Source organism: Ascidiella aspersa, chromosome 7 (genome assembly GCF_963924565.1).
Source record: "Ascidiella aspersa chromosome 7, kaAscAspe10.2, whole genome shotgun sequence".
Taxonomy (NCBI): domain Eukaryota; kingdom Metazoa; phylum Chordata; class Ascidiacea; order Phlebobranchia; family Ascidiidae; genus Ascidiella; species Ascidiella aspersa.
The window spans coordinates 8,895,465-8,919,282 of NC_139453.1; the positions used below are offsets into that span (position 1 = coordinate 8,895,465).

Genomic DNA, 23,818 nt, shown 5'->3' on the forward strand with positions numbered 1-23,818 from the left:
AAAAAACATGGCCATGGAACACCAAACTGTGCTTCTTGCCTATTTAAACTGCGTAAATGCAAACATTTTACGAGGATCTCAATTGTTCCTAGTATAGTCCATTTTAACAAAACCGTTTCAGCCTAAAGGCATCGTGTGATTTTACTTCAAATTTGCAGAAACCTAAGGCGTCCATTAGATAAATAAAAAAAGGGATTTCAAATATTTCATGCCGTTACAGTTTGTAGAGCACACATTACTTCGCCAAACCTAATAAACCAACTGCGGTGCAGTTCAACCACTTAAATTTTCAGCTTTAAAAACGCCTTTTTCGCAATTTGTTTTAATTGTTAACCAAAGAAGGGCAACAGCGTATTTTTTAGGAAACATACTGATGTATTTTTATGTGTAGTATAAAATCAATTGCAATTGCAAAATACATTGGTATGCGTTAAATATAGATCGACCGATATCACTTTTTTGGAATAAAAATAATAAGCAATTTTTTTTGACTTGCTATGCTTGCATTCCCGGTCCCCGTTAATTTGAGTTCATTTGATAAAAATCTGGAATTTTACTGAAAAGGCTCAAACTTACCTCCAACTGAAACTTGAGTTCTTTTCTGAGTGACTCAAAGAGCAGGAGTGAGACACGAAGTGAAGCAGCAACAAGTCCAAGTCGCTCGTTGCTCAGAAGCTACAAAGTCATAACTCATAATTTTTTAGGGGCAAAAGCAAACAAGTCGAATTTGAACCAAAAATCGATCTTGTCATATTTCATCAACAAATTGAATTTTTATACTTCCCACATTAATTTTAAACCGGATTGATTGCTTGACCTACTGTAAACACTAATAAATTTTAATGTAAGCACATTTTATGATTAGAAATATATTTTTGACTATAATGTTTGATGTCTTCAATAAAAAAAAAACGATCTAAATTAACCAAAAAATTAAATTTTAAAGTTAAAAATAATAATAATAAATTAAAGAACAAAAAAAGTCATGACAAAATATCAGTTCTACATGAATAAATGATTTAATTAAGTATTGTTTTTATTTTCATCAAAAAATGAAATCAATTTATGAAAGAGTTAAACTGTCTTGGCATGTTTCAATTCGAAAATTTGGCACGATTTCGCATCATTTTATTAAAAACCTACCAGAACACACCAAGTTTAACCTCCAGTGTACAGTACACCCACCTGAAATAAATATCTGCACATGTCATCTTTTATCAAGTTCATGAGAGAGGGAAACTTCTCCATGTCATCTCTGGCCACTTCCAGTGAAACCATCAACAAGGACATGCCCATGTGGACCATGATGTCTGTGTTGTGCCTAGCGTACAAAAACACAACAATGGTGCTGTTTACATTACATTCATCCCGAGAAAATTTTTATAGCAATACAAAAAAATAAATGTAGTATCAAACGTCGGAATAAAGAACGGCGTCGTTTAATCAAGGGCACCCAACGTAAACAGCAAACTGCCTATGCCATACAGGTGTCCCCCTATCGTCCCATACTCTCTCCATGCAGTTTTAGGCGTTAATTTATGACTGATTTCGTCAAGGTTAGGTCTTATTCAGACGATTTTTGAGTTTATTATGTCGTGGTTATTGCTGCAAATTTGGCTCTATTATGTTGTTGGTTTCAATGACATGGCATTTTAGATTATTATCATTTAGATATTTTTTCATTTTAGGTCTTATTGTGAGTTCCCAATTAAATAAGTAAGATCACATGCGACCAGTTAACAATTTAAGTGACCCGTCCATGTCAAAATTTGTTAAAAGCACACAACACTGCTTTAAAAACATTAAAGGTGCATGTACAAGTGCAACCATTTCTTTAAAAAGTTGACTTAATTAAACACGCAAATGCGGCCGCATTAGTAAGTAAGTAAGTTCTCCACCACTAGAAAATACATTGGTCATAAGATTTTCAAGGGGCGATTTGTGTAGCAATTAGAATAAACATTAAGGAACAACAAAAAGGAAATGTAATAACTGAATTCATAAAACAAACCTAAATTTAGAAAAAAACAGTGATTTTTAGCTTTGTGCTTTGATAATAGTTAATTGCAAAGCCAAAAACGTCGAGTAGATCAACATCATCTCAATTAGGACGTTTCAAAGCGAGCTTGTGTCATTCAGTTAACAACGCTGTACCTGTTCAACAACTTAAATAATGTTCCAAATATAAAATAATGCTCCAACTATACGGAAACTCAAAATGATATCAATTGCGTCCCACATTTTATAAGTGATGCTTGAACAAGCTTGTATCGATTTACTTGACCTTTTGGCTTTGCAATTGATTATCGAGCTACATTACAGATATGCGCATAGTGTACCAAACTCAAAGGTAGTTTATCAATATCCTTGATCTTACCTGTCATGAGGATTGGTAAGTGAAATAAGGAACCTGAAAAGCTCGCGGACACATGGGAGTCCGTAGGGAAGAAGCGGACCGGACACTCCGCGGAGACTTGGAGAAGAGGTGAAACGTACCTGGTCATAAAGATTTCAGTGTAAAAATTCCAATTAAAGTTCATCATATTGATATCAAATAAAATATATATATGTATAAAAAAAACAACAACTGCAAAACGAGTTTAAAGAGATTAACTTTGCTCGATTTAAAGCGGTTGAGAGTTGTTATAAATGGAAAACATGTGTTTTATAGTAATGTGGCAAAGTGATTTAACAGCAGTAAAAAACATAAATATATCTTGTTTCATTTGAGCTACATTCTAGAAACCTATGTTTAATCATACAAAACAATTCCTGCTTTCTACCAGTTTTTATTATACAGTCCTAAGACCTATCCCAGGGTCCAGTTTACCAACACAAAATTAAAGTTATATTTTTGTAAAACCTTTTATTTTTTTCATTTTTTATTCAGTTTATTGACTAACCCCTCGAGGATTTTGCGAGTAATCAACGTCCTGTGTCGATCCGGTTTCGGATACTTGCGACTGACGGTCTCCTTCCACCGTGCCGTCTTCTTTTTCCACATTGTTCTCGATATCAGCAATCTCACCCTAACAAACAGAGATGTTAAATATTTAGAAACTTTATATTTAAGGTAGAATGCATCTGTAGGGGTTAAGCTGCTACGCTATGAGTTTATAGTTAAACACAGAATTGAGCAATAAATTAAACTCTTAACTGACAACCACCAGCAGATTATTAGTGGTAAAAATGCCTGCAGAAGAACTTACACTGTATTGAGAAAGTTATACAGTATCAAAAAAATTGATTAATCTGTTGACATAAAATGCATATATATTCTATGAAAAGCGTTTTGCCATCAACCTGAACGTTTTGCCATCAACCTGAACTATATGAATTGCCTATATAAAATTAAAAATCTGGAAAACAAAATTGCAATGCATTCATTAGTCTACGATTAACTTTAAAGTTTAAGGTGCTTATTTTATGTAATTGTTATTATTAACATAATGAACGTGGGTTTTAATGGATAAGTCATGTAATCAGTCTTCATGAATTATACAAAAGACAGGCCCATTCTACGTAGTTACGAGGTTTTAAATCGCGCATTTTGGATATTCTTTCATCATTATCATATTACCACGAGGGGGTGTTGATGGGAGATGCGATCAATCGGAATGAATTATTCAAAATATATTAGTCGGAAGATCTTGTGGGAATCACTGTTCACTGCACGAATCAAACTTAGACATGCATGTTATAAAGATCGTGCCAACTTGGAAAAAGACTAAATATTTTTTGGTCTGTTGTTAGTTTTTTGCCCAAAAAAGTTGGCTAATTTATCTCACTTTTAAAAGAAAAACAACAATACAATAGGAGTCAATTTGGGAAATAGTGCATGCTGACTTAATCAATGCAACAACATGCTTTTATTTGGCTGTGCACTTAAAAAATGGCATTTTGTGACAAATTATTATGGTTTGCCACACCAAAAGAAACTTTTGTTTTGCTATGAAATTATTCCTAGATTTGAACACTATCAAATAAACAATGTGTATTATACATATCATACACACATGCATTACAAAGTGACTTCTAAATATCAGAGAACAAGTACATGTAACACTATGTAATGAACGGAACTCTTCAACATTGACAATTATGACAGAGCATTTCCCCTCCACTTTAAAGGGCTTCACACCAGTCAACAGGTAGGTTCAATGGGCCCAGTCACACACTAAGCAACACTTAAAATCCTAAATAGCAGCACAGCTGGGCATACACAGAAACCTTGGAAAGACAACAGACAGTTCTACTTCAATCCAAAAATCATGATGTTCCCAACTTTGTTAAACTTTAACAACAATTTATATTTAATAGATTCCTTACTTTAATATGCAAGTGATAAAAAAACAGAGCTCTACACTCTACAAAGCAATTTAGAATACATTTAGGGTCACCCATTCAAATGGCAGCACAAAATTTTCAAAAATTTATAAAAAAGGAGGATTTACAACATTCCCATAACAAACTTTAAAGAAGACTTGTCTAACAACATAAAGCATTGAGCTCCATTGGGTAAATCATTGACATTTATCATGAAAATTGTACAGTGAATAAAATAACCATTGAAATTAAATCAGGCATTAAACATTAAAGGAAGTAATTAAAGGTTGCGTGGTGATAAACAAAGATGGTAAAATGATTTAGAATTTCACTTGTATTGCCTCAAAAGGTTTAAAGTCAATACACAACATTGCACAGAAACCCAGTTAAAAAAGCAGAGAATACCTCAATCTTTTTATTCTAAAGATATTTTACAAACCTCATCATTTTCAGTTTGGGTCAAATTTGAAATGTCTCGGTCCCCATCCACTGATGGTTCTTTGTTTTCTGTAAACAAAATAAAACATATTAAGGTTCAATATCTTTAGGTTTATTTAATGGACATATTAGGTCCTGATAAAAAATCGTATACTGCTACATATATACTTTGAAATTAGGGTTCAATTGTTTTTTTATGAAATCATAAATAAGAAGTCACACATTGGTATCTTATGCCTTAGTTATGAATTTGACAGTTAGATTAGATTTTAATTATTTTCTGTTCTGAAGGTATAAATCATTTATTGCAATGCTTGGAAGGCTTTATTTATGACTTGCAACAAATGCAATCCCAGATTTGAAAAGAAACATGAATGTTATATTACTTTGCATGAGACTTACATTTATTACAAATTTAAATAAAGTATTTTTAAGCATATAATAGATCTGCATGGATGCCAAACGCTTTTATAAAGAAAATTCAAATTAAAATACTTTATATTTTAGTCCGATCACCTGAATGTTTTAAACATAATTCAAAAAAAAAAAAAAATAATAATATTTAAACAAAACAATTTAAAAGTTGGTTTTCAAATTATACTTTTGAAGAACATAACAGGAGAAAGGCCTACATAAAATAAATTAAAATAATTTTTGAAATACATAAGGTTATTAAAGATTTTGCGATATGCAAATCTGTTCAAAGGCTTTTAATGATCCGAATACTTTGCGGCAACCCTGGTGTGTTGGAGATACAAAAGGGATCAGTACACTCTAGGGAAGGTAAACATTAACAGAACAACTGGCATAGCAAACATAATAATGGCCGATGCCAGAAATGTCACAGGTCAGTGATAAAACTTAACTGGTGTGATTAGTAAATGAACAGTGTTCCATCAACCAACTAATGTTATAAATTTGTATTTCAATATTAACGCTATATCATATGCTTTTAGTAAATCCAATTTAGGAGTTTTCTTTATATATCTGATATAACGAGTCAGCAAAGTAGGCCAATATGTGTGTTTTAAAGTTACAACAATGACTTGGCATTATGGACAAGTCACAGGATGTTACAGAAAAAATATTGGTATAAATCAGGGTTCACCAAACTTTTTTCCTAATGGGCCTGATAACGGACTGGCGGTCACAAGTCCAAAACGGTAACGATTAAGAATTGTGTGGCGGATAAAATTTTCTACTCACCTTATTTTAATTTGATTTTTCATTTTTTGTTGTTGTTTTCCTTTATTTTTTTATGTTTTAATCATTATAAAACAAAGATAAACTAAATTATAGTGTTTATCAAAATTTATATTGAGCTTTACGAAAATGTCGTTTAGTTGAAACTTTCATCAAAATTTAGATTAGTTTTGCTTTCGAAAAAACAGTTTTGCATCCGAAAAAACATATGCCTTGGACGAACTGGACTTTTATTATAAAACAAAGATAAATTAAATTATATTGTTTATCAAAATTTATATTGAGCTTTACGAAAATGTCGTTTAGTTTAAACTTTCATCAAAATTTAGATTAGTTTTGCATTCGAAAAAACAGTTTTGCACAAATTAACCAGTTTGTTACCATCTGTGGTTTGACTGCTTGTTTCTTCCACAACCTCTGCGCTGCCTTCCTTGGATGAAACCGGGGTACTTGGGGTTTCAACGATGTTGGGGGTTTCCATGGTTGGGGTGGAAGGTTGAGCCAGTGGGGTCTCAACACTAAAAAAATTAGGAAAAAATGGTGAAAAATAATATTGCACATAATATTACCTGGAAAAAAAAGGATTGAATTGTGTCTTTTAATAATTCTTAGAGCAGCTTTGCAATAAAAAATTTGCCAACAACACTGCTAAATCGTAAAGCCATAAAGGTCGAGTAGATTAACATCTTCTTGATTAAGACGTTTTGATACAAACTTGTATCATCTTTAGTTAATGTGACTGAGAAGTACATGTCTATCTGCTAGGACTTCTGGTTTTACAATTCATTATCAAGCTACATTACAGATCCATACATAGTGTACACAATTACTGCTATATGCCTGTAGCAAAAACTTTGAAATGTTTGTACACATTAGGCCAGTGTTCACATAATTCTAAAAACATTGAAAACATTCATTAATTAATGAATAAACAGCATAAGATGGACACATCGAAAAAGTAGACAATTAAAATTGTTTTACACCCTACTGTTTGCATCTTATACCTAAATGTAAACCATCTTTTTATCCCAATTAGGATCAGGGTAAAACCACTTGTACTAATCAAACCAATATAAAGTATAACACTATAATGTATTCAGACCTCAAACTTTGGGGTTTTGATTCCTCAGCAACAGGAGTGGACACATGAGTGGATTGACTTGACCTTCTTGCTTGCTCGTTTTTCTTGTTTTTACCAAACTTTCTTTGTCTCTTGCTTCGGTTGTTGGATTCACCCATTCCACCAGCTCTCATTTTAAGCTAAACACATAGTTGCACCATTATCTAACAATGTTGTAAACAAGTTATTTGTAAAATAACTTAAGTCCAAGTCAAATCTTTTTAAATAAATAACAAGTCAAGTAATTATTAGAGCAAGTCAAGTTCAAGTCACGTCCTTGTCTTAAAAATAAAACGTCAAACTATCAGAAACTCGTACGATTATGACCAATAAGTGAAATAAAAAATAAGAAAATTGCAATACAGCAAGTAATTTGTTTTATTTGCAAAAAATTTGATAAACAGCTGAATTTATATCAAATACTCTATTTTATAAAATATAAAACACTCTATTTCAACCAAATTCATTTGTCCAAATGACTTAAGTCAAGTCAAGTCATTTGTCGGAAAGGCTTAAGTCAAGTCAAGTCAATTAAAATCAGCGATTTAAGTGCACTTAAGTCAAGTTATTGACTTAAGTCATTACATAGCTGTTATCTAATGACTTGCAACATAAATTTCAACATTTGACAATCAATAGTTATTGGTGGGTAAAACTAAGAAGGCTGTTGTTTTGCAAAATTAAAAAAGGCACCATACAGCTCTTTAGCCAATCATCTACTTTTTGAAGTAAATAAGTTCCAAAGAGCAAGCAGTGTTTTTAACTGAAGGTTTGCAAACCTATAGGGCTTTGCAGAAAATATTGGAGTAATTTTAGTTGCAGAAAAATTAGTTTTGCATTATATCCTTTGCAACAGCATTTCATCAAGTTAGTGACTAAATATAAGTCAATACATTCCCATGTTTATTGACAGCTTACTTGGGGTCAGATTGACATTTATTTAAATTAGTATATGACTTGGAAGGAAAGCAGTTACAAATCAACCACCAGAGAGAAATATTTTCGTTTATAGGTATCTCTCTATTTAACAAACTAAAAAATAACACATACTTTTCTCATCGTATTAAGAGATGGATTTTTCAAATCCTCTTTAAACTCTGAAAGTCTTGAAAACAGCACTTGAACCATCTCAACCAAAGTGTGTTCAGCCGACTTTCTCAGCAATTCTACAAAACAAATAAATATGAAACTAACTGAGTTAGAAGTATAGAGTAATAGTTGAACATAGTACTTAGACTTGACACATTTTTGACACAAAATATATTTTTTAGAGTTACACACTAATAGTAAGGCACAGCAAAACTTGTAAAGGAGAACGTAAGACATCAGTTGAATGCAAATCAAGAATTACTTACCACTGAGTCGCATTTCAAAGCATATTCTAAAGCAAGATTGCATTATCTCACAAACTGCCTCATTGGTCAGTAAAGATCCGATGTTGGTCAGCAGCAAAATGCGCAAAACCTGCAAAATATATTAACATTTAAGTTTATGAAATTTGTTTTAGTTCTTATGAGTAGCAATGACCAAAAAAATAAATTCAACCAGTGCGACTATGAATGACAAAGTATAAAATTTGTAGATAACCACTCAGGAAATAAAACAATTGAATACCTGAAGAATTTTCATCAACACAACTTCATCATTGGCAGGGTCTGTGCCAACAAATCTAGCATGTGTAACAGCATCAGCCATCGACGATACAGCAATTGCGATGTTCGTCGATCTTTCATCTTTAACAAGTTAATGTTATTTTTTACAATGCAATTTTATCAAATATATAGAAAACAAATGGATATTGGCCCTTTTTGGGTTTAGGTTTTGCACTCGCTTCCACAACCAGTTTCTCAATTGATAAATGCCCTAAAGCAAAAAGTAATTTAAATATTTTACTCTAACATGCCTACTGGGCTCAATTTGTTGATCAGCGATAAATTACTATATTAAACGCCTGAGATTGATGACTAATTATGGTGTAAATTGCCCAAGAAGAATGTTCGTGAAATAATAAAACAACCATAATCCTGTAAAATAACTTAGAACGGCCATACCAGACTTTTTTAAATTGCACTGTGACAGAAGACACAGGGAAATCATTAGTAAAAGCAATATATTGGACAGACAAAAAAGCCAATATTATTTTTGGCAAGTGCAGTTTTGTTTGGGCGGGTCGCGAGTGATCGTTAGTGACTGTTCCATATAGTGCGTAACTATGTTTCTCACCGATAAGTTTGTAGGCTAGGAACTTATTCATTGATGATAGTGCGAGGCCAGTTATAGGACCAGTTGTATCTTCCGATCTGATAACATCCAAAAATGGAGTGAGGAAGATTGATGGCTCTTGTAAGTCAGACAGGGCTGCAAAACAAATGCAAGTAACCAATTTAAAATTACATCATAGTTTATTAAAAAATAATTATGTAAAGCTAAATTTTCTTTGGCCATTCTCATAGATGAAAATGCAATACTGGAGACCGTTTGGCAGAATGCTGGCGAATATAATATATCGACTAAAAAATCAGCCAGAAAAGTGAACAAATTATTGCAAAAAAAATATCTGAATCAACATTTTCCAGTACAATTGATAGAATAAATTTTGTTGAGCCCTTCTGAAAAAGGGATATTAAGTGCAAAGCGCATTGTTTACTATCGGTTGACAAAAACATAAAAGTATAGGTTATCTGTATAAGTTAAAAAAATATATATCATTTACTCTCTATGCAATAATACATTTACATTAGCTTATTAACTTTGTACATTAAAGCTTTACTGTGATTTTGTGAGTGATATTTTACTTTTTTAACAAAATTAATTCACTACAAGTAAATCAAGAAAGTGATACGTACAATCGCAACGATTGAGAACATTCTTCAAAGTGTTGAAACTTGATATTATTGAATCTTCCTGATCGCTTTGAGTTCCGTGTGTTGCCCACCTGCATAGTAACAAAACAAATGAGTTTTGCAAAGCAACTAATTAAACTACAAATTTAAATCGACCAAAAAAAAATAGATTACCTAACGTTGCGGCGCAGAGCTGTGACAACAATGTTAACTTCACCCAGAACAATGTATTTTCCTCGAACACGAGGGGAAAATGCCATTTTGGCACAAAATATATAGAAACTCTACTTTATTTAATTACAATAATGATATTGCATCTATGACTAAACAACAGCATTAGTTTAATACCAGATTGGAGACTTTGGATTTTGCACAAAGGAGACAGTTTTGCAGCTTGAAATTGCTTGGCTGGAATAACATTTCCACCCAAATTTGCGCCGCTGTAATAACGTTATTTGCAAAATTTGCACGGCTGAAATAGGAGTACTATGCTGTAAACCATTAGTGCGAAAAAAGTTTAGCGCATTTTTCACAGCTGACATCATTTTACGTTGATTTTACATGAAATGCGCGACTCCACAGTGACCGAGTGGGAAACTGCGCAGTGGATTTAAGACTTTCCAATCTGGGTTAATATGTTTTGCATTGGTAAGTTACCCGAAGTAATAAACCCCATTTATAGTCTTTTCCAGGTTGCAATCCTTCTCCGATATCCGATTGCATTCCATAATCTGCTGCCACCAAAGATTTCCATAAAACTAGTTTTAAAATTGTCATGTGTTAAAAGGGATAATTTTCATCGTAGGACGACAATATTTTGTGGCAAATGAATTCACTGACATGGTTTTGGGCAGCATCTCATGCTAAATTTAGATCTTTGGCGAGAAGGTAACGGATTTCCACTGTGGAAAGTATGGCAAGTGCACCCGCGAGTTTTTACAGCCTTTTAATAGTGAAATTTGAAAGGTGAAAAAAAAATTGTAACTACAAAAAAACACTTGTTCACCCTTATTTATATGTATGCCCTACGGAGGGCATTGAAAAATCATAAAGTGCAACCGGAAATTTGAAAGTGCAAAGCACTTTTTTGCACCCGGTCACCCAGATTTTTTGGCTGTTCACCCGCGAGATATCGTCAAGATCTGCCATCTTTTCCAGACTGGCCGGATTGCAATCAGGGTCCGATATCTTTGTCATAAAACCTATGGCATTATAATAATAATACGGACACAGTAAAGTAACTTTTCTGACTCGCCAGTTATTGAAGAATTTGCAAAAAATCAGGTAAAAAGTTTGCACTAATCTTTGACAATATGAGATTTGTCATCTCACAGTACAAAAACTTATGTTTATTAACCTTTTTTGTCAAATAATACTTTCACTTTCAGTAATTCGGGTGTAGTTGATTTGACAGCAATTAGTAAGCATACAGAATGATAACTTTAAAAAAAGCGAGATTAATCCTTGCAGGAGTTTTCGGAAAACGCTATTTCCTTCGATAGTTCTACGTAATTTCTTGTTTAAGCTTGCTATTTAGCTAATTAGCAACACAATTTAACAGGCAAAAAATCAATGAAACAGTGCAACTGAATGTAAGTTTGTAACATCTGGTAGTGCCTAAATGTTGCATTATATAAGGTTTGAAATACGCCAGTATAAATAATAACTCAGAACAATAGCACTATGTTCCACTGTTGACGGATTTTACGCAACGTATTAGAAGATACGCGTTTGTCTGCCGGCGTTTTATTATTACGTCATAAACTAGTTTGTCATCCATTTTGTGTCTACATCGCACATTCGATCGGTTTTCAGAAATTTGTAAAACTATTTCTAAATAAAAATAGCAAAATGTTTACTATAAAAACTGTCTGTTTATATATATTCGTTTTCTCTCGTTCAACATAATGTACGACAAGAATAGATCTAAACTGATATCAAAATTTACATTTAGCAGTAAAAACTGTATTCGGTTTTCAGGTTAAAGTAACTATATTAACCAAAGAGTTTTTAACGCTGTTGCTAATCATAGGCAAGAAATAAGACTAGCATTGCATTAATTTGAACAATTTTAGAGATTTGGCCGTACATTTTGCTTGGTCATACCTTGTTGATTTGCGCAACTACATATAAAATTGATAAAACTTTAGATCAGTGGTTTAGAATTATAAAGCGCGTAGGAACTTTGTACAAAGCTGCGAAAGCTAATTTTATGACTTAACCAAATTTTGAACGATAAGATGTTAGTATTCTATGTACATGTCGGGAATGCGTAATTTTTAGAAGGTTGTTGAATAATGAATGCGAGTATTGAATTACAAAAGAAGAGTTTCAAAATGTTCATTTGTATTTGTAATTTTAGTTGTTTTACAATTGATGATTGGATTTTTAAGGATTTTGATGCGCGATTGATCAGACATTAACTTTTGGCGACAAGCCACTAGCGTATTAGCATAACTGTATATAATGTCTTGATTATCGATTAGCTTGTGCGATTGTGAATTGTCGTTTTTTTACAGTTTATATAGATTTATTCATTTTGTTATCCGCAAGAACCGAACAAACCCGCTTACTTTGATAACACTGGCCCCATTTAGTACAAACACAATAAATAAATTTAGATCTAAAAAATGTACACAAATTTGTATTTTATTTGTTTTACTTTTTATAATTGTAATTTTTGCATGAATAAAATATTTTTTCAGGATTTTTTAGGTTCAGGCCTTTTTATAAAGCAAAAATTAGGCATTTGGGTGCTGGTCTAGAATCCTACCAACATTTTTAAATCAACGCACAATTTTTGAGTTACGGTGCAAGTTAGCATTTAGGTGCGGTAGGGTCAAGTGCCATAAAATTAGAATATGCCATTGCACATCGCCTATTTGTACAAAAGTCTTTACAGAATTTCCACAATAAACTTTTTTGGCGGTGGTCTAGAATCCTACCACTTTTTTTACCGTAACGAAACATGTTGTCAAAATTGAAATTACAAGGAAGTTTGGGAGAATAAATGTAAATAATACTTGACCCACCCAAAGTCACTTTTTTCATGTACTTATTTATAATGCAGAATCTGTGGTTGTTTAAAGGCTAATTGTTTTTATTCATTAGAATGTTATTATTTTATGTGTTACTACTCACTATTCCCCTCAAATGTCTAATTTTGTTTTCATTTTTAGGTGTTGTGTAGCATGTAATAAAAAAATAAATCCGTTTAAAAAGGTGAAGCAAAATGAAGTTGCGCCTCCTCAATTTTCTAACTCACGGCCGAGAGCTGTGGTTGGTCAAGGACATCTGTGGTATGATTTGCGTTGCTATCACCTGGGGCCTTGTACTTTACGCCGAATTTGTTGTGTCCGTTGTGATGTTGCTACCACTCATTACAACAGATCCGGGGTACAGCTTGTTCAATTTGCTTTTATTTTCCGCCCTTGCTTTTCTGGCCTTAGCTTCTCACTTCAAATCCATGACCACAGACCCAGGGACTATACCGCGTAATAACGCCACCAAAGAGAAGCTTGAAAGCCTGAACTTGCAGCCTGGAGAGATTGTTTACAAGTGTGCCAAGTGCTACAGCATCAAGCCTGATCGTGCACATCACTGTAGCGTGTGCAAGCGCTGCATCAAAAAGATGGACCACCACTGTCCCTGGATTAATAACTGTGTGGGGGAGTCAAACCAAAAGTACTTTGTTCTTTTCACGTTTTACATAGCAGCAATTTCGCTGCATGCTCTAATGATGGTGACCATACATTTTCTTCGCTGTTTGGGCTCACAGTGGGAACAGTGCCAGGCATACTCACCACCCACAACCATTGTATTTCTCGTTACTCTTACATTCGAAGGACTTCTCTTTTTTCTCTTCACTCTTATTATGTTTGGTACACAAATGCACTCCATATGCTACAATGAAACCGGCATTGAGCAACTTAAAAATGAGAAACATTGGGGCAAAGGGGACAAGTGGCTAAACATTAAGTCAGTCTTCGGCGACAAGTTTTCTTATGACTGGTTCTTTCCTTGCTTTGATCCAATAACTGCAAAAGAAGACGTTTATGACTATATTGTATGATGCACATGACAACCAGTTTATGCAGTTTTCTGTTTGCCTTTTAGCGCTTTTGTACTGTTTGTAATTTATACATAAATATTATATCTATGTGGATATATGTGTGTGCTGTTAAAGCCTTTGTTATGCAAAGACAAATGCTGTCAAACATGTTTGTTATATTTGCAAGTTTAAATTGCACTATGGTTTTTAATTTGTGTTTCAAGTTGTATGATTTTAACTGCTTACTCTACCCAACAACAAAGTATATAGTTAGTTATGTTTAACCAAATATGACCAAAATGGAGTTATTAATAATTAATGGATTGGTTTGTTTTTGTACATTCTGTGCCTTTTTTCTAGCAAAAAATTCACAGAATTATTGTGACTCCTCGATATTAAATATTGTGTGATCGAATGAGCCTTTACTGCAGTGAAAAACTGCTGGCTATAACAAAACCTATTCTACCCCCTTCTAAGCCCGGTATACATTTTTTTTAAATTGTTTAATACGGTTGGTAAATCACCTGATTTATTCATTTATCATGGTTAACCATTTTTTCCACAACAAAACTATTTAAAATTAAATTTTGTTTGAGATACTAGTCCTTATGCAGTCACCCTTTACCCGTTGTTTGTGTTGAATAATAACTCTATTTTATATACTAGTGTAAACTTTTTTTAGTAGATTTTGTTCATCACAAGCTTTAATGGTTTTAAGGAGTTATGTTAAACCCAACAGTGGAGTATGTGGTCAATGTTAAACAGCCACTAGGCACAAACCAATGTTGTTTAATTCTTCCTTTTAAAATTACGCTTGACTGTAAAAAATCACGTCATTTTAAAACCTTCAAAATGAACATAATTTTAAGTGCATTTTCAATGTTCACATGTGCATTATTCTAAATAAAAAGCTAATTGATTTGAATTATGTTCTGCTTTCTGTCCATGTCGAAACCATCTCTTCTCTGGAGAATATCCCTTCCTTTATGATGCCTTCAATCAGCTGTTCGCATGAGTTGGAAACAAAATTGTGTTTGAAAAATTCTGCCAGGGGGTTTCTTTTTGGTCCTTTGGTGTGAAACGGCTTTTGCAGTGGGACTCGAATTATTCCTAAAGTCTAAAAATATAATTTCAGAAATATTTTGTCAGTTCATGGTATTACAGAGTTTTCAACATTTTAATGTGTGTACTATAAAAATATTCCTTACTATACCTCGCCACCCCAGTCTCTGGACTTCATTGCATTTGTTTCAATCTCATGGAAATCTTCTTGATTGTATTCTTTAATATAAAAGTGATTAACTCTTTCAGGATTATCCCAGCTGCAAAAGTAATTGTCTTCATCCAGGAATAGTCTAAAAACGAAATTAGGCATTTAAGCTTTAATTTGTAAAATTAAATCACAGTCTGGCATTTTGGAAGTATACCTCTCATTCATGCCAATCTCTTCATGAAGCTCCCGGTTTAAACCACAAACACAATTTTCATTTTGCTCAAGTAGTCCACCAGGAAACCCAAGTTTTCCATCAAAGCGTAGTGCCATCTAAAAACAACAAAATAAGCATACAGCAAATGGCGAAAATCTTCTTATCCTATTAAATATTAATTACCATAACGCCATATCGCATGTCAATTTTGCCAAACAAAACCGCCGTGGATTTGCTATACAAAAAGGCGTGAACTGCTGCCCGTTTTTTCGGGTCAACGCCATTCTTGTCCGTTAATCTTCCGTCCTGAAAAAAGTAATTGGTAAAATTGACTGCTTTTACAAAAATAAAGTTTGACCGTACCTGAGCCCACGGACTATTAGTTGAGCTGTTCATTTTAGCTAAAGGTGCAGTGAAAAGTGAGGTACGTCGCTAATGACTGAAACGCAACTGACGACTGTCTGTGCGACATTGGCGAAAAAACGACGGATAGCATTCTAAAATTTTCAACACTTTTTTTCAATCGCAGCAACGGAATTACAATCGGAGGTGAAATTTCCCAATGTGTGACATCATTCTTATATCGGTACTACTACCGCGTGATATATTGTCAGTTGTCACATCACGCCGAACGACACGGACATAGCTTTATGCAAAAATCTCGAGCTTAATTTGACCAAGAAATTATCTTGATATTATGTCACATGACCCTTAAGCCGTTGTTCTTCTTGAGACTTAATGGACATTTCCACAACTCTAGGCTGTTGCTATGGGCAAAATAAAAGGTAGTGACTTTTTAGCACAAATTTTCAATGTGAAACTTGGTGCGTAGAATTAAAATTGATCAAAAGCTGGAGAAAATTAGCTGATTCGCTTCAATGGCTATAGGAAGAATGCACTGATGGAAAAATCGACCAAGAGATTACAGCGATCACATTACAAGTTACAACATGTTATGTGGCAAGACGTTTTGTCGATAGTACTGTAGAAATATAACCACTCGTCAAAAATCGTTTGAAATATTACAAAGCTGAAGAAAGTAATGTGTTAAAATATTACTATTGTATGCGGAAGAAGTAGGAGTCTCTGTTAGTATGCCAATCTGAATCTCTAACTATACTATAGCATTTGAATTGTTTCCATTTCTAGTTTGACCTGATAAAGTACGGTTGTGCGAAAGCTTTTCAATAAATTTTGAATTCAATACATTTTGTCTTTATATAGTGGCTGTCATTACCCTATACTATTATTAACCTAAAATAAAAAATACAGCTTTTAAGATTACGACCCCCATGACCCATACTGTTATATTTTTGCCGCCTATTTTGTGTGTATTTACAAGCATTACGATTTATCTTGATTTGATCAGTCAAGAACTAATTAGTGTTATTTAGTTCTAACTTCTTAGCTTTTATACTAAACTTTATGGTCACCGTTCTATAGAATCCTACCACATTTTGTCCGGGGGTTTGTATTTCTAATACTATTTGGATTAGGGTGCAAGTTTGGGTTTGGGTGGATCAAGTATGATTACTATATTTGTTCTCCCATGTTTATTTTTTCCTTGCATTTAAATTTTGACAACTTGCTTCGTTACTGTTAAAAAAGGTGGTAGGATTCTAGACCCGGCGTCAACTTTGTCTTGTCATACAACATTTTTACTCTTGAGTAGATTTTTAAACTATAATTCACTAGGTCTAGCTGTTTAAATGGACAAGTTACGTCGAGTTTTAAATGGCCAAGAAGATGATGGCGGAGAGTCTGGACTTGTTGCGTCGGTATGTATAAAAAAGTGCATGGCAGTGTAGTCAACCATTTTTATCGCGGTTGCAATATTACAGCTGGCTGATCTCTTTTTCTTTAAAATGATGTTGTTTAGTGTAGTTTCACATGGTGGTGTACCAGCCTGCTTTCTGTAGAAGGTGTGTAGTAATGACTTTCAAGTACTGTATCTTTCCTGTGTATATTTATTAGGTGGCGATGTTTTTCAAGAAAAGATTTTAATCCAAACAAGTCCAATTCACTTTTAGCTTTGACAGCTTCCAAATTTGTCATTCTTGGCCTTAATGGTTGCTGTTGGTAAAAATGGGCTCACTGTTATAGCATTTTATCAAAGTTTTGGATGAGCTATTGTGGTTTAAGTGTTGCACTTTATGGTGTGTTTTGTTTTGTCTGCACCTGTTTCCCCACATTTGCTGTACGTGGTACCGGCACTATAATATGTTGTTTTGCAAAAATATGTCTTGGAAACAAATTTAGGCATTGTTCAAGTAAAGAAACATTGAAAATGTGCAATTATGGCGAAACCTCTGTTTTGAAGACCACTTGATGTAATTTGTGTTTTTTAAACAACTGAAACAAAGTTATTCATGAAATTTATATGCTAAATTAGAGATAAAAAAACTGCCTTCTACCAGTAATATAGTGCATTATGACTATAATTACCTTGTTATGACTGTGACATTCTTATTTGCCAATCAAATGTGTCCTCATCTGTAGGGAAAGTTGTTAGTGTGTTAAATAAATCAATGATTCCTGTAAAATATTGCAGAACAAAAATAATCACTCACAAAACTCTATATGCGATTTATTTAACTACCATATTCTTACATATTCTCTACTAAACAAAATAATCATTTATATTCAGTGTTTCTCGCGACCCAAAGTTGGGACACTGTTTAAATTGGTTGGGTCCCGAAATCAAGTAGTCCACATGGTTAGATTTATCTGATTGGTTTCTGAAAAAGATCGCTTCATTACCTTTTGTGGATGCAATATATACACATGGCTCATATCAATTAAGTTCGAATTTGTTTCTGCAAATGGTTTGTTTGCGTACAAAAAGTTTAGTGAAGAGAATTAGGTGGCCCAAGCTTTGCTGTTAAATTTGCATTTAGTATTTGGATCACAGCAGAAAAAGGTTGACCAACACTAACTTATAGCATGTCTATTCCAGAAAGGTGGTGAATAAATTTATAATATAGGGTCTACCTCTTTTTTTGAAATATTACCTATATTTTAATAAAGTTCCATAAAGATCAAATCAGAGAATAAAATACATTTTAAATTTTATGTTAAGTCCTGGCCAAGTATTTCATTCCAAAAAAGCGTCTTTACCGGTAAACGATCATATTTTTCAGGTAGCAATAGTTAACAAACCTAACTTAAATTGCTAGATTGTAATTGAGTTAACAAAAAAATGGATTCTCTGCGGAAGGTTTTTAATGGCGAGGAGGAAAATGATGAAGAAGCTAATATTCTAGGGGGCAATGTAAGTTCATTTAAGAAAGTCTATTCTGTCTCCCCCTAAGTTTAATGCCATGCTTTTAATGGCACTGGTCATCATTTTCATGTGTTTGTGTGTTTAGGCAGTATTCGCATGGCATGTTGAGGCACATATAGTGGATTTTAAATTGTTGTAACTTTTTTTTAAATATACAGCATGTCTGTTAAGTGTTAAATAAAGAATGTTTACTATTTTACTCATTGAAATAAACTTACAAATACATTTCAATCGTTTGCATTAAACTAAATCTGACATGGTTATCTCATTTTAAGATTGACACAGTACATAAAAGTTGCAATATATTTTATTTATTTAAACATGTAACTCTGAATTGAATAGTAAATTGATCTTGTTTGGTTATTATGGACATAAAATCTAATTAACAACCTAAAGTCTATGAATAAAGTAATACAATTCAGGAATGCTATCTTTAGATTTTTGAATCATTTGCATACTTTGAAAATGTTGGCAATATTATACTCCCAATCTGCAGAGAATCGTTTAACAAAATTAAAGTAAAATTGCAATATAATATTTTTAACTTGTAACCTGAAGGTCATAACTACCACAGGAGTAAACGTGGCTTGAAAGTATATTTTAGGCCGAGGCAGTGATTACATTTATTTTATCATATGGGCTGTTAATTAGTTATAAATATATATAAACCATTTTTGTCCAGGAAAAACGAAAATTGTAAATTATGTTGGGTAAAATGCGGATGACAAAAAATAAAAAAACAAACATATAACTATACCCTGTTTTATATATATAGGTTGGTCTGTTATTAATTTATTGGTGTGTCATGTTCCTTTGCGGCTTTTAACATAATTATTTATTATTTGTTAATGATGCTGTGAAGTCAGTTTGAGACTCTTTAAGGTGCTGTTACAACTAATTTAAATCAAAAAATTGTGACCAATTTTGGCAACATGAATAATTTGCACCCTTTTTTTACTCAGTGCTTTTCAACCACAAGCACATTCTATTATGCAAAACTTTTTTTTTATTTGATGTACTTTTAGCCTGGTACATAGATCTATAAAACTTGAATGGTTTGTGTCTTGTATGTTTGGACTTTTGGTTTATTCAGTTCAAAAATATTAACAGAACAAGTACTACTGCCATTTTATTTGCCTGCCTTTCTGACAAGAAACTGAATAAATTTTTGTGCATTTTTTACAGAACACAATTTTTTTTGTGAACTCACAGTCACATAATAATGTTTTTACATAATATTCTTTTCTAAACCGATCGTTTATATACTTTAATCTATTGGCTAAGGATGCAGTATTGCAGGAGTATCACAGGAAATTGCTGCATGGCAGATTATAAGTTCCATTTTGTTTATTATAGGTCACAGGAGGTGGTGAGAGCATGTGTCCTTCCCTCAGCTGGGAAACAAGGATCAAGGGGTTCATTGCTTGTTGCGGCATTGGAATACTTCTCTCCATCATTGTAAGACTTTATAATGTAATGTAACCTCAAAAGTGTAACCTCACAATCATATAATTTTGAATTGATTCAAAGCAATAAAAACCTAAATAACTCTGGTCTCTAATTATATAGTCTTATTACTTTTTTATAAAATTGGTTGAAAATTCAAGGATGAAAGGGTTCATTGCTTGTTGCGGCATTGGAATACTTCTCTCCATCATTGTAACACTTTATAATGTAGTGTAACCTCAAAAGTTTAAGTTTTGAGATTACATTTAAAGCTAAAGGCAAATCACAGTTTAACATCTTTCATCTTTTTGACAAAAACTTCTACTGCTATATTATTCACTTTTGTCCAACTCAAAACTTTTGTCCAACTCAAAACAGTTCATTTTTATCAAGCAATCATATAATTTTGAATTAATTAAAAACAATAAAAACCTAAATAACTCTGGTCTCTGTTTATATAGTCTTATTACTTTTTATAAAATTGGTTTATTTCGCAGCATTAGAAATGTTATGTATTGAATGTTGAAATTGAAATAAATATTCTTTTTATAAACAGTTTGACTCTGCTTTTAGCATCCAAAAATATCTACTGCTGTAAAAAAATCCAAACACTAGTCATAATTTCGCCAGTCATCTTTAATAACAATTTTTTGTGTAAATATGGTTCAGGTCCTGTATTATTTTTATTTAATAGTCTTCAGGACACAAATCTGGGTAAAGGAATGACTAACTTATATGTAGTGTAATGGTGACTTTACTCTCATATCAGCTTTATACCATATTTAGTTATTGGCTTTTAGCAATGTAGAGATTCAATCGAAACTTTTTGTAAGCGACTTAATAAATCTGTATGTATGGCGAGTAAAGGTTTTTGAGGTCACAGAGTGCTATTAAAGTAGACATTTGTTTTATAAGTGGGCCACTTTGACAACACAGCATTTTTTGTTATACTAAAATTTTAAGTTTGTATGATTAATATATTTAAAGTTCTACCTAAACTATTTAAAGAAATAGACTTCTATTTTTATAAATTAAAGAAATGTTACTTTTTATGCTTTACAGGGATCAATCATGATATTCTTCGTCAACTATGTTGCCTTTGGTATACTTTATTCGTTGGGTACCTTTTGTGCAATTGGAAGTACGTTTTTCCTGCGCGGTCCTTTAAGTCAACTGAAAAGTATGTTCAAAGAAACCAGGATAATCGCAACAATTATCATGATTGTAAGTACTTAGTTTCTCCCCCAAAAATCGTTTACATGTTTATGATTATTCTGTCAATTAATATCTAAATTTTGCAAAGCTTAAATGCTTTTATCTGGTAAAAAGTGTATAGAATTTATACAAAATTAAAGTAAACAGCTAACAAACAATTTCTATTATAAATGTCTTGTAATAATTCTCGCCTGAGTGAATTTAATTCTATTCTTGTGTTTTTTAGTTGATGATTGCCCTCACATTATGTGCAGCGTTTTGGGTAAGTTGTACAAATATAGTTATACAGCTGGTATCCATATAGGCAACACTTTGTTGGAATTCAATTTTTCGTGTTTCTAGCGCAGTTATTCCCAACCAGGGGTCCACCATTGCAGACTTTTGTTTTAAATGTAACTGCTTGTATGTCTTTGTCAGTCCTAAGTTCAGTTTCGTATTCACTATTGCTTCTGTGCACCACATAATGAATCACAGATACCGATCCCATTGTCCATAATTATGTAAATTGGCTAAAAAGTATTAATTTTGTCCATTGTTTACGATTTTTGTCCACAAAAAGGGACAATTTTATAGTTTTTTTAATAATTTTAAACCGTTAAAGTAATGGCAGATTTATGGCCTTTTTTGTGTGATGAACAGCTCTGCCACCCTGATCATTAATTTATTATTGTTCTTGCTTTCAAGCTTATGTTTTAATCAAAACAGCTCTAATGACCTGCGAAATGGCTTAATAAGGTTTTTCTTTTACATTTAAAACCGTTTGTAAATGTATTTCACTAATTTAGGCTCAAAAACATGACAACTTGTATAAGAACAATCCTAGTTGCCACCAAAAACACTTTCAAACCTCCAGTAGCTCTTTAAAGAACCAGCCTAGACGCCAGTTGTATTGCATGCATTAGATGCAGAACCTGCTGATAATGGCATATCAATTTGTCCAAAGTGCTCAATTATTTATGCCGTGGGTACATTTAAAATGTTTTTTGCAATTAGCAGAGGTAGACGTGTATCGTACATGGTGGTATTACATTTTCCAAAACATTATGTGTTTTCTTACGTATTCGTAGAACTATTAGGAAGTTAGGTGCTTTCACTTTTTAAATCTTTTTTTATCAAAGAGTAATGTATATTCGTGACCAATATAAAAGTATCGTTACTAGAAGCGTGACGAATTCAACAAAACAACCCTACTTATGCGAGTATCGGCCTTTTGTATTTCTAAACTTGTGCCCAAATATAAAACTTTGGTGTGCGTAAAGTTCCAAAAGTCCTGCAAATCAAAAATGTTTTATAGATGTTTGGTTCAGTATTTTCATTTCCGTTAAACACGGAACTTCGCCCCTTTAACTGGGCAACTGAAAAAACGAACAACAAGTTTGTTAAGAACCAACTCCTGAATCCGGCCCCGACTCTACAGCATGTATGTCACCAATTTACGTAACTAAATTAAGGTGGATTTTTAGAAATCCCTCATTTGCTATTCTTTTATTGTTACTGCGCACGTCGGACTCAGGAGTCTAAGCCTTACTAGAGACCCGAGTCCGACTCCCAGCCCTGATTTTAAGGTTCGCCACGGTGAGTTGGTCAGATCCCAGCCTAATTAGCTTACTTATTTTCACCAGTGGAAGAACGGCGGCCTCTGCCTGTTGTTCTGCGTGCTGCAGTTTCTCGCCTTCACCTGGTACTCCATCTCCTACATTCCATTCGCGAGGGACGGCGTGAAGAAGTGCTTCGGCGCTTGCCTGGCCTAAACCAACCTATACATTACTCGTGTCATCTTCCTTAGACCCAGCGCCGAAAAGAAAAGCAGCGATGTCGCCCCTCGCGCACTTCTGTGTTCCGTTTGTTCTCTGCCATTGGCTTAAGTTAAGGGATGCCCGATTGTCCGATGCCTTACGTTTTATACCAATACCCTACATTTTTGACCAAAAGCATCGCGGTCCAATACAAAATAACGTCCTTACGAAGTTCTATTAGGAAATTCAAACTGTCCAAAATTTGTTTTAGCGTTAAAAGTTTAGTTACTAGACTATCTTTCTAGGAGGAAATTGTAAAAATTTTTCAATAGTTTGATATTGGATTGGCACCGATACCACACTAGCATCGGGATCGGCTTTTTCGGGCATCCCGAATTGACATTGCATTTCCCTGTACTGTATGATAAGATGCGATTGCGGGCACCCATTTACGGTTTAATATTTGATTGTTTTCTAACAGCAGTCATCTCCGATTTAAAAGCTTTTGAAAGCGCAAGCAGCTAATTTTTGCAAGATCGCAACCAATGCTTTATTGATTTTAATTCACTACCATAAAATCAATCTGTGTTATGCCGCTTGTAAGACGGTTACACTCTTATTGGTCATTTCACATCAAAAATAATCACGATCTTAATACATATTTTAGGAATACATATAAAATTAATTTCCTTTAAAATGCCAAACAAAGTTTTTTTTAATGCTTACCAAT

The 23,818-nt window shown here is 33.3% G+C and overlaps 4 protein-coding genes across 5 annotated transcripts in view; 2 read left to right on the forward strand and 2 right to left on the reverse strand.

Annotated features, from left to right (window-relative positions):
- The window catches only part of LOC146137588 (Golgi-specific brefeldin A-resistance guanine nucleotide exchange factor 1-like), a 38,592-nt gene extending 28,347 nt beyond the window's left edge, over positions 1-10,245 (reverse strand). Inside the window, exons 1-13 of the mRNA XM_083393453.1 lie at positions 10,105-10,245; positions 9,934-10,022; positions 9,311-9,445; positions 8,702-8,820; positions 8,443-8,551; positions 8,138-8,253; positions 7,070-7,227; positions 6,349-6,485; positions 4,766-4,833; positions 2,904-3,029; positions 2,378-2,496; positions 1,186-1,321; positions 577-675 (exon numbers count right to left, since the gene is read on the reverse strand). Coding sequence (XP_083249579.1) covers positions 577-675; positions 1,186-1,321; positions 2,378-2,496; positions 2,904-3,029; positions 4,766-4,833; positions 6,349-6,485; positions 7,070-7,227; positions 8,138-8,253; positions 8,443-8,551; positions 8,702-8,820; positions 9,311-9,445; positions 9,934-10,022; positions 10,105-10,190 — 1,497 coding nt within the window. The 5' untranslated portion in view covers positions 10,191-10,245. The remainder of the gene's footprint in view (positions 1-576; positions 676-1,185; positions 1,322-2,377; positions 2,497-2,903; positions 3,030-4,765; positions 4,834-6,348; positions 6,486-7,069; positions 7,228-8,137; positions 8,254-8,442; positions 8,552-8,701; positions 8,821-9,310; positions 9,446-9,933; positions 10,023-10,104) is intronic.
- A 2,869-nt stretch (positions 10,246-13,114) lies between these two features.
- LOC146137589 (palmitoyltransferase ZDHHC3-like) lies at positions 13,115-14,747 on the forward strand. Its single transcript, XM_083394773.1, has one exon. It carries the CDS (start codon positions 13,163-13,165, stop codon positions 14,000-14,002), a length of 840 nt encoding a protein of 279 aa, XP_083250899.1. The 5' UTR covers positions 13,115-13,162; the 3' UTR covers positions 14,003-14,747.
- A 3-nt stretch (positions 14,748-14,750) lies between these two features.
- LOC146137590 (U8 snoRNA-decapping enzyme-like) lies at positions 14,751-15,944 on the reverse strand. 2 transcript variants are annotated; one of them, XM_083394774.1, is made up of 5 exons: positions 15,772-15,941; positions 15,592-15,714; positions 15,409-15,524; positions 15,195-15,336; positions 14,751-15,098 (listed from the first exon to the last, which is right to left on the reverse strand). In XM_083394774.1, exons 1-5 carry the CDS (start codon positions 15,802-15,804, stop codon positions 14,907-14,909), a joined length of 606 nt encoding a protein of 201 aa, XP_083250900.1. In that variant the 5' UTR covers positions 15,805-15,941; the 3' UTR covers positions 14,751-14,906. The 2 variants fall into 2 exon arrangements, with proteins under 2 accessions (XP_083250900.1, XP_083250901.1); XM_083394775.1 differs by having other exon boundaries at positions 14,995-15,098; positions 15,190-15,336; positions 15,772-15,944.
- Positions 15,945-18,546: 2,602 nt separating this feature from the next.
- LOC146137591 (vesicle transport protein SFT2B-like) lies at positions 18,547-23,677 on the forward strand. The gene is made up of 5 exons (XM_083393600.1): positions 18,547-18,679; positions 20,048-20,149; positions 21,200-21,361; positions 21,579-21,614; positions 22,975-23,677. Exons 1-5 carry the CDS (start codon positions 18,608-18,610, stop codon positions 23,101-23,103), a joined length of 501 nt encoding a protein of 166 aa, XP_083249726.1. The 5' UTR covers positions 18,547-18,607; the 3' UTR covers positions 23,104-23,677.
- Positions 23,678-23,818: the final 141 nt, after the last annotated feature.